Raw genomic sequence first — 12,785 nt, forward strand, 5'->3', positions numbered from 1 at the left:
TCCTTTCCTGTTCCACTCACAAATAGAGCTAAGAAAAAACGACTATCTATGTGCCTCCATCATAATTTGTCGTATCTTATCTCCATGCTCCTTACAAACACTGTATGTAGGTGGCAGTAGAATCGTTCGCCAGTCAGCATAAAATGACGTCAGTTCTCTAAATTTTCTTAATAATGTTCCTACAAAAGAACGTCTCATTTGAGTTTCTAAAGCATCTCCCAATCTGAATTGCTTCGATGTCTTCTTTCAATCCGACCTATTACCGATCTCAAACATTCCATCAATACTCAAGAATAGGTCACTCCAGTGTCCCACATCGGGTCTCTGTTACAGATGAACCACACTTTCCTAAAATTCTCCCAATAAACCGAAGTCGACAATTCGTCTTCCATACCACAGTTGTCACATGCTCGTACTATTTGATATCGCTTTGCAACGTTATGCCCAGATATTTAAATGGCGTGACTGTGTCAAGCAGGACACTACTGATGCTGTATCCAAACACTACGGGTTTGTTTTTCCTAATCCTCCGCATTTAGAGCTATCAGCCATTCATCACACCATTTAGAATTTTTGTCTAAGGAATCTTGTATCCTCTTACAGTCACTGGACATCGACACCTTACTGTACACCACAGCATCGTCAGCAAACAACCGCACATTGCTGACCACCCTGCCGGTTAAATAATGTACATGAGGCAGCCGGGGTGGCCGAGCGGTTCTAGGCGCTACAGTTTGAAACCGCGCGACCGCTACGGTCGCAGGTTCGAATACTGCCTCGGGCATGGATGTGTGTGATGTCCTTAGGTTAGTTAGGTATAAATAGTTCTAAGTTATAGGGGACTGATGACCTCAGAAGTTACGTCCCATAGTGCTCAGAGCCATTTGAACCAGCCAATTTACATGTATAGAGAACAACTGCGGTCCTATCACACTTCCGTGTAGCACATCTGACAATACCCTTGTGTCTGATGAACACTCGGGGTCGAGTACAACGTACTGTGCTCACTGACCTATTCCACACGCTCGTACCTTCGTTAACAGCCTGCACCGCACCGTGTCAAATGCTTTCCGGAAATCTGAAAATGCTTGTTGCCCTTCATCCATATTTCGCAGTACATCATGTGAGAAAATGGCAAGCTGAGTTTCGCGGGAGCGATGCTTTCTAAAACAATGCTGATTCGTGCACAGAAGCTTCTCATCCCCAAGAAAATTTATTATATTCGGAATGAGGGTATGTTGAAAGATTCTGCAGCAAACCGAAATTAGGGATACTGGTCCGTAATTTTCTAGGTCCGTTCTTTGTAAAATCCAACTGGGAATCCGTCGGGATCTGGTGACTTATTTGCTTTCAAATCTTTCAGTTGTTTCTCTACGCCAGGAATGCTTATTACTACGTCGTCCATACGGGAGTCTATCCGATAATCAAATGACAGTACGTTTGTACGATTCTCCTGTGTGACCGGTTTCTTTAACCTGAAATTTAAAGCTTCGCCTTTCGTTTTGCTGTCCTCAACTGCCACACCACACTCGTCAACAAGGGACTGTATGGAAGCCTTAGACCCGCTAAGGGATTTTAAATGGGACTAGAATTTTCTCGGGTTCTCTGCAAGATCTTTTGCTTAGGTGTGACGATGGTAGTTGTTGTATACTTCACGCGTAGCTCTTTTCACAGGCGCACGAATCTCTGCTAGCCTTTGATTGTAGTCATTTGTGCGGTCCCTTTTGAACCGAGAGAGCAACAGCATCTGCTTCTTCAGCATCATCCGAATTTCGTTATTAAACCGTGATGGGTTTTTTGCATCCTTAATCCACTTACTAGGCACATAACTCTCCAGACTATGGTTTACAATCTCCATAAACTTTGCCCGTAATTCCTGTATGTCCATATTACTGGAACTAAATGATGCCAACTCACTGTCTAAGTGTGATGCTAACAAATGTTTATCTGCTCCTAGCCTTCTTGACTGATTTATTAACTTTCGTAACCATAGTTGCTATAATGACAGCATGGTCGCTAATCTGCGTTTCTATACTGACATTGTCGATAAGGTCTGGTTTATTTGTAGCTACGAGTTCTAAGATATTTCCATTGCGTATGGGCTGTAGAACTAGCTGCTCAAGACAGTTTTTAGAAATCGTGTTCAAAAGTACTTTGCACGATGGTCTATCTGTATCTCCACCTCATGGAATGAATCCATAGACATCCCAGTCTATACTCGGTAGGTTTAAATCGCCTCCAACTAGTATTGCGTGGTCTGGGTATTTATACGTTATTGACCGATGACTTCCCTTGAATGACTAGTACTGTCACAGCGAAATAGGATAGTCGGTAAAAAATCCTACAAATAACTTTGTTTCATATACACCTGTTACACGCAACCAGATAACTTCACTCTCACATTCAACTTCGACCTCACTTGAGGCAGTATTTTTGATGCGGAAGTAAACAGTCCCCCTTCTATGGTCTCTAGTCTGTGTCTCCGATATACAAGTATGTTCTACAACTCGCGAAATATCTCAGAGCTTTCCACTTCAAGTTTCAGCTAGCTCACGGTCTCAAGAATCATTTGAGCACAAGAACTTTCCTGGAGGGCAGTAAATTCGGGAACTTTGTAACGAATACTTAGACAACTTACTGATAAGATTTTGGCAGTCGAAGTGTCTTTACTCTAAATGTGGTCTGGCTACTCTCGTTGCATATCGACTACCTTCAAGGTGAGTCCTACAAACCCCACCTGATAACGCAGGCCTGGAAATCTGCAGCCAAGACCGTAGCACAGTCGACAGGCCTTTGGTTGAGACCCTCCACTCAGCTCCAAACCAAAGGACCCCAATTATCTCTGAGAATAAGGCTGCAAATTACGAGCTCTGTTGGCACTCCATGTGTGAGACCAATAGTCTTCACCACTTCCGCCAGCCGCCTTTATGAATTGGGAATGGCGTTCAGAACCCATGCAAGAGGTGTCGTTGGTGCCGACATGAGCCACAATTGCAGACGGCTGCACCCTGTACACTCGATAGCCGTAGGTCGGGTCGCTTCCACATCTCGGATGAGACCCCCTGGCACACGTATGTAGTTAACATTGGCTTTCTTTCCAGCCCTGTCCTAGGGGCTCCATAACATCTCTATTGTTGGAGCTCCCAATAACTCGTAAACCTGTTCCCCTGTGTGCCTGTTCGGATCCTGCTGAAACAGCTGCCACATGTCCACTCACAGGGTGAATGGGCAGGGACAGATGGCCAGGCTCCACATCAGCCCTCCATCTTGAGCAAGGTGAACGTGTTACCGCCCACCTCTCACCCTGTTGTGAAGGCAGATCCATTGCATCGAGTACTCTAGGAGGTGCCTCAGCAGCAGAACTCCTGGGCAGAACAAGTGACACGGGATCACTCCATGTGATGGGCCAGATTCTTGACCACCTCCACACCCTGAGGCAGCAGCCTAAAGGTGACTGACCGTAGCCAAATGCGCATTCAGATGTTCGCAAACTGCGGCCGGCTCCTCCTGTGTCCACACAAAGTATGCATACATCCTATCGATCTAGCAAGTCTAACTGAAGAAGTAAACTATAAAAGCAGATTTAATCCTAGATATGCAACTTGCTGCCCTCTTGATGTGTCATCAATGGGCGCTGATGCTTTAATGTGCCATGTAGCTGCATGTTCAGAACAAATGAAAATCGCGCTATAGACTGAATGAATGTACACTTACAAAAAACGCGAGATTAAACCTCTTAACAGAAAATATGCACCAAATTTAGGAAATATACTACGAGGAAAACGCAGGGAAAGAAAAATACTTGACATGTCGCTCTGTAGAAGTGTCAGCAGAGAGCTGGGGCGTGACACAGTGGGTCTGTGGTGCACGGCAGCCTACACACCAGGGGTCAGGAAAACATCTTTTTGCCCATTCTTTTTTTCTGCCAAGCTTGGTTGCATTCGATTCACTGGTTTTGGGAGGAGATCCCAGACATATACACATACACTCTTTAGGATAAACCATTTGTTACAGTTCGTCTCTATATTTGTCATCACATAAAGCTGCTCTTACTGTTTTGATAAAAATACTTAGATCTTTATGGTAGCTACTTATGCATGGAAAACAAGTTTTCCTCCATTGACGTATTTCAAACTTCATCATTCGTGTTACCAAGAAATAACTACGCAAAATAAACGTGTAATTTTACAAGTTACCTATTAACACAAAATGTAAACTAACAGCATTATACAAAGGTCACATAACAGTGCTAGTTTGATGTTGGTGGTACACACAGTACGCTATTCTCTCTCGTCTGATAGGTTTACTCAGTACTCAGTCGCAATGGAATTTGCTGCATCTACATGATTTCGTTTCTTCTTCATTCATGGACATTGCTTACAACGAACACACCATCTTGCCTGATAGAACTTCATCACATAACATACACTTGATCTGGTAATAAATTTACGTGATCTTATAGCCACGAGATCCAGTAGCTGACAGCCAGTGCACATACACACTGTGAGCTTCTGGTGTTGGAATCCTATTTAAGATTCAGTAGCTGACACCTACTTTGAGATTTGGGAACATATTGTTTCAAGTCTCGATGCATATTCGTTTGGAACTGTCAACAACCTCTCTCTTGCCTGCTTAGCATATTATTTTCTGTCAATTTTCCAACTGTAACTCGACGTGGGAAAAGAAAACGAAAAGAAGATTCTCCAGTACGAAGAAAATCAAACGCTTTAAGCTTGGGAAGCTGTAAAACGTGAGATTCCCACAGTAAGAGCTAGAAAACTGTACAAAGTTCCCAGAATAACTCTGATGTACAAGAGTTTTGGAAAACAAATGGTTCCCTTCTGTATACTGGGTGAAGAATGTGAAACTCAGGTAATTCTTTTGCAGGCGCATTTTTGTAACAATTCAGTGAATTTAATCTTATTGTATAGAATTGGCATGGATATACTCAGAAAATTGTTAGGACTACAGAAGAATCAAGACAGGAACTGGACAAAGAGGAGAAATGAAGATTTATACAGAAACACAGAAACAATCACAGACACAATAACGCAGAGGAGATCGAATTTTTTCGCCTATATTCACAGAATGAATTAAAATAGCCTAACAAAGAAAATGTTCACCTCAATTTCGAGAATAAAAAACTCCATGGGGAAGAGATAAGATGGGATTTGAGAAGACTTAGCGTCAGAGAAGACATCATACAGGAAAAGGATAATTGTAGGCTACTGATCAATATTACGAAATTTCCCATGCAACAATAAAATTACAACCGAGGTGAGCAATGTCAAATGAATAGAGGCAGGCCATCAGCCAATGCATGAAGAAGTTCTGGGAAAATAAGGAGAACAAGATTCTACCATAGTTTCAGGTCTTAGCGCGTGAGGACTGTGGTAGGAAGGCGAATGTCGACTTCGGTTTATTGTGAAAATTCTAGGAAAGTGTGGTTCATCTGTAAAGGATATCGCATATAGGATGCTAGTGCGACACAAAAAGTACTGTTCGAGTGCTTGGGACCGGTACCAGGTCGGATTAAAGGACGACATCGAAGCAATTCTGAGGCGGGCTGCTAGATTTGTTACTGGTAGGTTCTAACAAAACGCAAGTGTTGTGGACATGCTTCAGGAACTCAAATGGGAAGGCGACAGTCTTTTCTAGGAACACTATTGAGAAAATTTATAGAACCGGCGTTCGAAGGTGACTGCAGAACGGTTCTACTACCACCAACATACAGTGCACGTAAGGACCACGAAGATGAGATACGAGAAACGGTGGCTCATAACGAGGCATGTGGACAGTCGCTTTTCCCTCGCTCTGTTTGCGCGTGGAACAGGAAGGGAAATGTATTGATAAGGGCTACCCACCACCACGCGCCGTACGGTGGATTGCAGGGTTTAACGTGGCTACTTTTGTTTCTAAATTCTACTATATAAACCATGCGCGACTATTGTTAGCTCCTTCGTCCTGTTTTCTGCGCTCTGAAGTCTATATATCAGCGGCGTGCGATGTAGCGTGCATTTCCGTGTGATATGCTACGGAAGGGATCAGGGCACTTTTGCCAAACTGCAAGAAAATTGACTATAGTTAATTTATACGGGACAGACTTTTGCCACAAGGTCACGGACTACGAATATATGAGGAATTGTGTGCGCGAGGAAAAGTAGCGTTCAGTAGTAAATTCTATTACATGCCGAATAAACGGCAGCAGGATCTGTGGACTATACGAAGGGACGTTAAATTTAATACAACAACGGAACGGGACACTTAGCTTTGTGGAAGTAAAGGCGTACGAAGTTTGAGTGACTGTATCGAAGCATAGTAATGGACCATAGTCCTTGCTATAATATCTTTGAATGACGAACTGTAAAAATCACGAACGTTTTAGTTGCCGTAATAGCTGAGAGTAATTGTAGGATCAACCCTCATTTTCCCTATATACAAAACGCTATCATTCATGAACATTTAATTATTATCAAATGTTGTTAATAAAAAACTAAAGTGATTTCAACAATAGCGTGTTTATTAGTAAATAATAAGTAACATGCAAAGACTTAATTAACTATCTTGTCTTCGGTAACGCAGCAACAAATGAAGAGTCATCAACTGAGCAAAAAGTTAGCATTAATTATTAGTACAAAAAAACCTAAATTTAGTCGCCTTTACAGTGAAGATGTTTGTGGCTGCTGCATCTGAGGTATAGATATAACGAACAGTCGGGCATATGCAGTAGATAACAACATCGATATCTTCCGCCAGAGAAGTCGATGACAGCAGATCGAAGGAGGGCGGCTACATCTGTCATCTATCAGTGTGGTAAGAGTTACTACTGTCGAAGATCATTGTTGAGAACACCAACGCCATACCAGATTGCAGCAGTCTAACAAGTCGGCAGTTGCAGAATATTACCTGCCACAATTACATGGAATGGACTGTAACCACCCGAAGGTTCTGGCACAGGCGTCCAAATTCTGAGACTGTGTCACTAAGGAATCTACTGAAATTCGAGTAAGGGAACTGCTGACGATCGAAGCTGAAGAATCACACATCACATGCAGTTTGCACTGATTTATTGTGTGAAAATTAAAACAAGTGACACGTCAATTGCATTTTATTTCATCTGGAAATTCGTTCGTTTTAACAGAAGGGTAATTGTTAATCGGACAAATTATATTGTCAACAGAAAAATCATTTTGATAGTCTTGAGGTAATCTGTGTAAAATGATACTACACACACTTAGTGGTTTTTATTGAAAGAGATAAGCATATAACATAATAAAACAATTGAATTTACTGATGAGGCTGCAGAATTTGACACAAACTTGTGTGTGTGTGTGTGTGTGTGTGTGTGTGTGTGTGTGTGTGTGTGTGTGCGCCCTTATATAAGTTTTTATAAATAATATAATACTTTTAAACATAGCGCCAATTTATGCATTTCAGGTGAATCTTACAAAAATTTTTGATATGGAAATACCGTAGTATTACGATAAATAATTGGTTACATCTGGATATTGAGGTTACATACTGACTGGTCGTTTAATTTCAATGTCTAGTAAAATACTGTACTGTGATTGGCTGTTTCATTTTAATGAATGCTAAAAAATTTCCCACCAGGGCCATTTTTGTTTCATTCTAGTGTTTGATAAAAATACTACACTTTGATTGACTGTTTAATTTTAAAGGACGCTAAAATACTTTTTTTTTAATTTCCCACCAGTGCCCACTGGGATTTTTAAATTTCCTGGCACCTCCATTTTGTAGTTTTAAATTTTCCCCTAACGTCCTCTGGATTGCCCCTTTTCGTCATTTAAGTGCTAAGTGATGTGGAGGCCCCATAACTACGTTACTTCTATAGATCATACGATCTCACTAAATAAGACTTTTGAAAACCCTGTTACACATTAAATTTCAATCGAGTTTGAAATAATCTTATTTAGTGGCCCATTAAAGTCAGTGTTATTTGCCCACGATATTTAATAGTGACTTGAAAGGAGTCAATAGCCATCAGCAGCACTCAGTTTCTGTCGATTAGAGTGCTCGTATAGTAGAATAAGCGAGTAGCTATTAACACCCACCTTCTATTACAGGCCGCCGAGGTTACTTCTAAAATAAGTAAAGCGAAATTGTAAGAGGTCCGAGCAGATGTAATTTCGATGTATTGCTCACGCGCTGCCTGCGATATGTAAGGTATAAGAGAATCTCAGACCGGAGAGCAGTGTTGACTGCAGTAGGAACTGTGTAGCAGTAGCAGTAAGTTGTTGCTAGCGAGCAGTCTAGTCTGGTGTATCGTGTTGGCTGGGCCGGTCGTGGTGCAGCGATGCCGGAGCCTGAGCATTATTGTATAAGGTAAAAAGCAGCCTCGCGCATATGTAGTATTGTTATCTCAAGTCCCATGTAAATGTTTTAAAAATCTCCTAATAATAATCTTTCTCATAAAAAATAACTTTTAACAACCATTCATTTCAATTTAAAGAATTTACTAATTTCTCCAATCCATGATCATCCCGATTATTGCAAAAAAAAAAAAAAAAATCAGTTGTTTCCTTTCATAAATGACAAATCTATCGGCCAGCATTGCACAGGGCTGTGCCAAAAAAAATTATTGTAAGAGCAGATACACAGGGTGTTACAAAAAGGTACGGCCAAATTTTCAGGAAACATTCCTCACACACAAAGAAAGAAAATATGTTGTGTGGACATGGGTCCGGAAACGCTTACTTTCCATGTTAAAGCTCATTTTATTACTTCTCTTCAAATCACATTAATCATGGAATGGAAACACACAGCAACAGAACGTACCAGCGTGACTTCAAACACTTTGTTACAGGAAATGTTCAAAATGTCCTCCGTTAGCGAGGATACATGCATCCGCCCTCCGTCGCATGGAATCCCTGATGGGCTGATGCAGCCCAGGAGAATGGCGTATTGTATCACAGCCGTCCACAATACGAACACGAAGAGTCCCTACATTGCGTAGACAAGAACTTTCAAATGCCCCCATAATTGAAAGTCAAGAGGGTTGAGGTCAGGAGAGCGTGGAGGCCATGGAATTGGTCCGCCTCTACCAATCCATCGGTCACCGAATCTGTTGTTGAGAAGCGTACGAACACTTCGATTGAAATGTGCATGAGCTCCATCGTGCATGAACCACATGTTGTGTCGTACTTGTAAAGGCCCATGTTCTAGCAGCACAGGTAGAGTATCCTGTTTGAAATCATCGCGGTGAATCGAGGAAGTACAGTACATACTGACGAAACTAAAATGAGCTCTAACATGGAAATTAAGCGTTTCCGGACACATGTCCACATAACATCTTTTCTTTATTTGTGTCTGAGGAATCTTTCCTGAAAGTTTGGCCGTACCTTTTTGTAACACCCTGTATATGCGTTATCCGGCGACTTCATTGATCAATTATTAAAAAGTTATAAGTGAGCGACAATTTAATTGAGAGGTTAGTTACATTGTATTATTACCAGGTTACTGAATTTATTTTTTGTTGGGACGTTACATTGTATGTGAACGACATAATTATAATTTTTACCGTTTAGAAGTTAAGGAGTTTTTCTGTTTTGAGGTTACACTAAATGAGGATATTATTTATATTATTTATTTTATTTTGTGGGGAGGTTACAAAATGAGAACTGTGTATTTACAGATGTCTCAAAGACGGGCTATACACAAAATTAAATTTCGATTGCAATTAAGGTTGCACTTAATCTTTTAGTGTCTGACGTTTGCTGCTGCTTAGAGATTCTTACCTGGTAACTGTCTGTACATGTCGTGCAAGAGTTCCCCAATGGACTTTTGCCCCAGGGCGACGGGCCGAAAGTTCCCAAAGGGGAACGCCGGTTCCACGTAGGGTACGCCCTTCGTCTCCCAGTAGCGATAGCTGCGCTGGAACCACAGGTAGGCTGCCAGCACCACCGCTGACAAGACGACCACCAGCTCGGCGATCCACGAGTCGAGGAAAATGGCCATCGTGAGGCTGCAAACGGAAACACCGTGACTTTTCCACAGAATGAGAACCATAGTGTCATACATTAAATCTAGGTAACATGACGGCCTCTTTACTATCACTTGTCTTTTACGAGAAAATGAGGTGCGTAACAACGAAAGCAAGGAGGACATGAGAGGTAGACAAGAAGAAGCAAAGAGCATTCATCATCAAAACGAAGTCTACTGGTATCAAAGAAAGGATTTTAGGAAAACGATACTGAGGATGTAAACTATTTCTGGAGCGTGGCATTGTGTGTGCTGATGCAGGAGGATACTTGAAGCTAGAGGCAGCCATATGTACAACACATAACTGAGAATATACGTTGTTAATGTCAGTCTGAGATGAACAGGTTGACACAGAAAATTAAACTGTAGTACTGAAAAACTAGAAACTAAGCTCCACCCTGAACAGGCCATGAAGGGTCAAGGGTACTGATTGGCCGCTGTGTCATCCGCAGCTCATAGGCATCATCACTGGATGCGGGTATGGAGGGGCATGTGGTCAGCGCACCGCTCTCCCGGCCGTATGTCAGTTTCCGAGACCGGAGCCGCTACTTCTCAATCAAGTAGCTCCTCAGTGTGCCTCACAAGGGCTGAGTGCACCCCGAAGAAACTGTAGTAGGCCACAAATATCAGTCAGAAGACTTATGAAGGCAGAGAATTTTGAAAAAAGTTTCTGTAAAAAGAAACACTAATTAACATTAAAAACTATAAAACTTGAGACAAGAAAAAGACGAATGGAAGGCTATTTTTGGAGCAAAGCTCTGTGTTGGTCTGTAACGTGGACAATGAGGAAGACACAGATGAAACGGTTAGAAGCCTTTCAAATGTGATGTAACTGAAGGCTATTGAAGACAAGGATAGATGAATTTAGGAAATAAGACGTCCTGTGATGATTCAAAGGCGTAAAGTGCGCAAAAAAACACCACGAATCAAATAGATAGAATTGTTGCGCTTATATCACGGTATTAGTCGTAGATGAATATTGTTTTAAAATGAACACACCGCTGCTTGACTGTCTTATTTTTTATTTTAGTACAACCCAAGTTTCGGCCTTTTATGCTATTTTCAAGTGTTTGCTAAAAGCAAAAATTGCGTACAATAAGACCACGTAAAATTTCGAAAGATGTAAAATGTCTTAAACAATGAATGTAAAATGGTGCATAATTACGAAATATGTACTTACATTTTATGTGTTTAACGTATGTTGCTGAACACTTGCATGTTGTCAAGCTCAAAGTTGACCACAAATTAAGAAAAATATTGGCTCCCCACGAAATGTCAGATGTTAAAAAAAAAATGGTTCTGAGCGCTATGGGACTTAACTTCTGAGGTCATCAGTCCCCTAGAACTTAGAACTACTTAAACCTAACTAACCTAAGGACATCACACACATCCATTCCCGAGGCAGGATTCGAACCTGCGACCGTACCGGTCACGCGGTTCCAGACTGTAGCGCCTAGAATGGCACGGCCACTCCGGCCGGCAAATGTCAGATGTAAAATCACCATCTTTTAGCAGATCAGTAAATAATCGTGGGAGTACGTCATATTTAATGAAAACAGGCTTACGTTGGTAAATAACGTACTGATGGTGAAATCAGAATATGAGTAATAGAACAACTGAACACTAAAACGACAAAGTGTCATAGATATATGACTATTAATGTTGAATGTCTTCAGACTATATAAAATTATTTTTGGCGTGGCACTGTGCATCATCATCTTTCCACTAAACATGTATACGTCAGATCATCAACAGCTGTAAGTGAACCTACATTAAGTTGGATGAGGGACTGAAGTCTAAAAGGAACAAAACGAAATGAGATCCCCCTCCCCCCATCCATCACCTCAACTTTCTCTCACCTCTTCATTCTCTTGTTTTGATTCTTCCTGCTTCAGTATTTAATCAAATTTGAATTCATATCCCTACTGTCCCTTTATTCAGCCCCTCTCTCTATCCCCTAGATACACCCATATGTAAGTCTCCTTTTCCCACTTCTTCATCTTGCTATTGTCCTTTGACGCTGCTGCCCCCCTCCTACTGCATCCTGTATTTGACTCGAAACCCATCTCTCTCTCGTAATTACACTGTTTACCTTCTTACTTTTCTTGATTTTATAAGACTTGGCTTAACAATGTATATTCCTGTATCTCCCCCATCCCTCTTCAGCCAGCATCCATTTACCCTTCTCTCTCCCATCTCTGTGATTTTATCTCCTATTGTTAATTTTCGTGTTTTGTATTATCAGTGGCACCTACTATATTCTCATTTGTGATTCACTGTGTTCGAATTTTATTTCGTTTCGTTCCTTTTAGACTTTAGTCCCTCATCCAACTTAATGTTGGTTCACTTTCAATTGTTGACGATCTGACGTATACATGGTTAGTGGAAAGATGATGATGCACAGCGCCACGCCAAAGATAATTGTATATACTCTGAAGATATTTAACAGTAATATATCTATGACACTTTGTCGTTTTAGTATTCAGTTGTTTTATTACTCGTACTCTCTGATTTCACCATCATTACGTTTTAAGGGCATGTGTTCATCTTTTATTTACCAACGTAAGCCTGTTTTTACTAATTATGACGTTCTCCCATGATTATGTACTGATCTTTAAAAGAATATGATTTTACATCTGGCATTTTTGGGGAGCCAATATTTTTCTTAATTTATGGCCAACTTTGAGCTTGACAACATGTTAAGTGTCCAGCAATATATGTTAAAGACATAAAAATGTTAAGTATATATATCGTAATTATGAACCAATTTACATTCATTATTTAAG

At 41.0% G+C, this 12,785-nt stretch overlaps 1 protein-coding gene across 2 annotated transcripts in view; it reads right to left on the bottom strand.

Annotated features, from left to right (window-relative positions):
- The window catches only part of LOC126484251 (cytochrome P450 6k1-like), a 167,798-nt gene that overhangs the window by 99,694 nt on the left and 55,319 nt on the right, over positions 1–12,785 (bottom strand). For both annotated transcript variants that reach the window (XM_050107668.1, XM_050107669.1), the window contains exon 2: positions 9,756–9,982. In XM_050107668.1, the coding sequence (XP_049963625.1) occupies positions 9,756–9,975 (220 nt within the window). In that variant the 5' untranslated portion in view covers positions 9,976–9,982. The remainder of the gene's footprint in view (positions 1–9,755; positions 9,983–12,785) is intronic.

This window comes from Schistocerca serialis, chromosome 6 (assembly GCF_023864345.2).
Source record: "Schistocerca serialis cubense isolate TAMUIC-IGC-003099 chromosome 6, iqSchSeri2.2, whole genome shotgun sequence".
Classification (NCBI taxonomy): Eukaryota; Metazoa; Arthropoda; class Insecta; order Orthoptera; family Acrididae; genus Schistocerca; species Schistocerca serialis.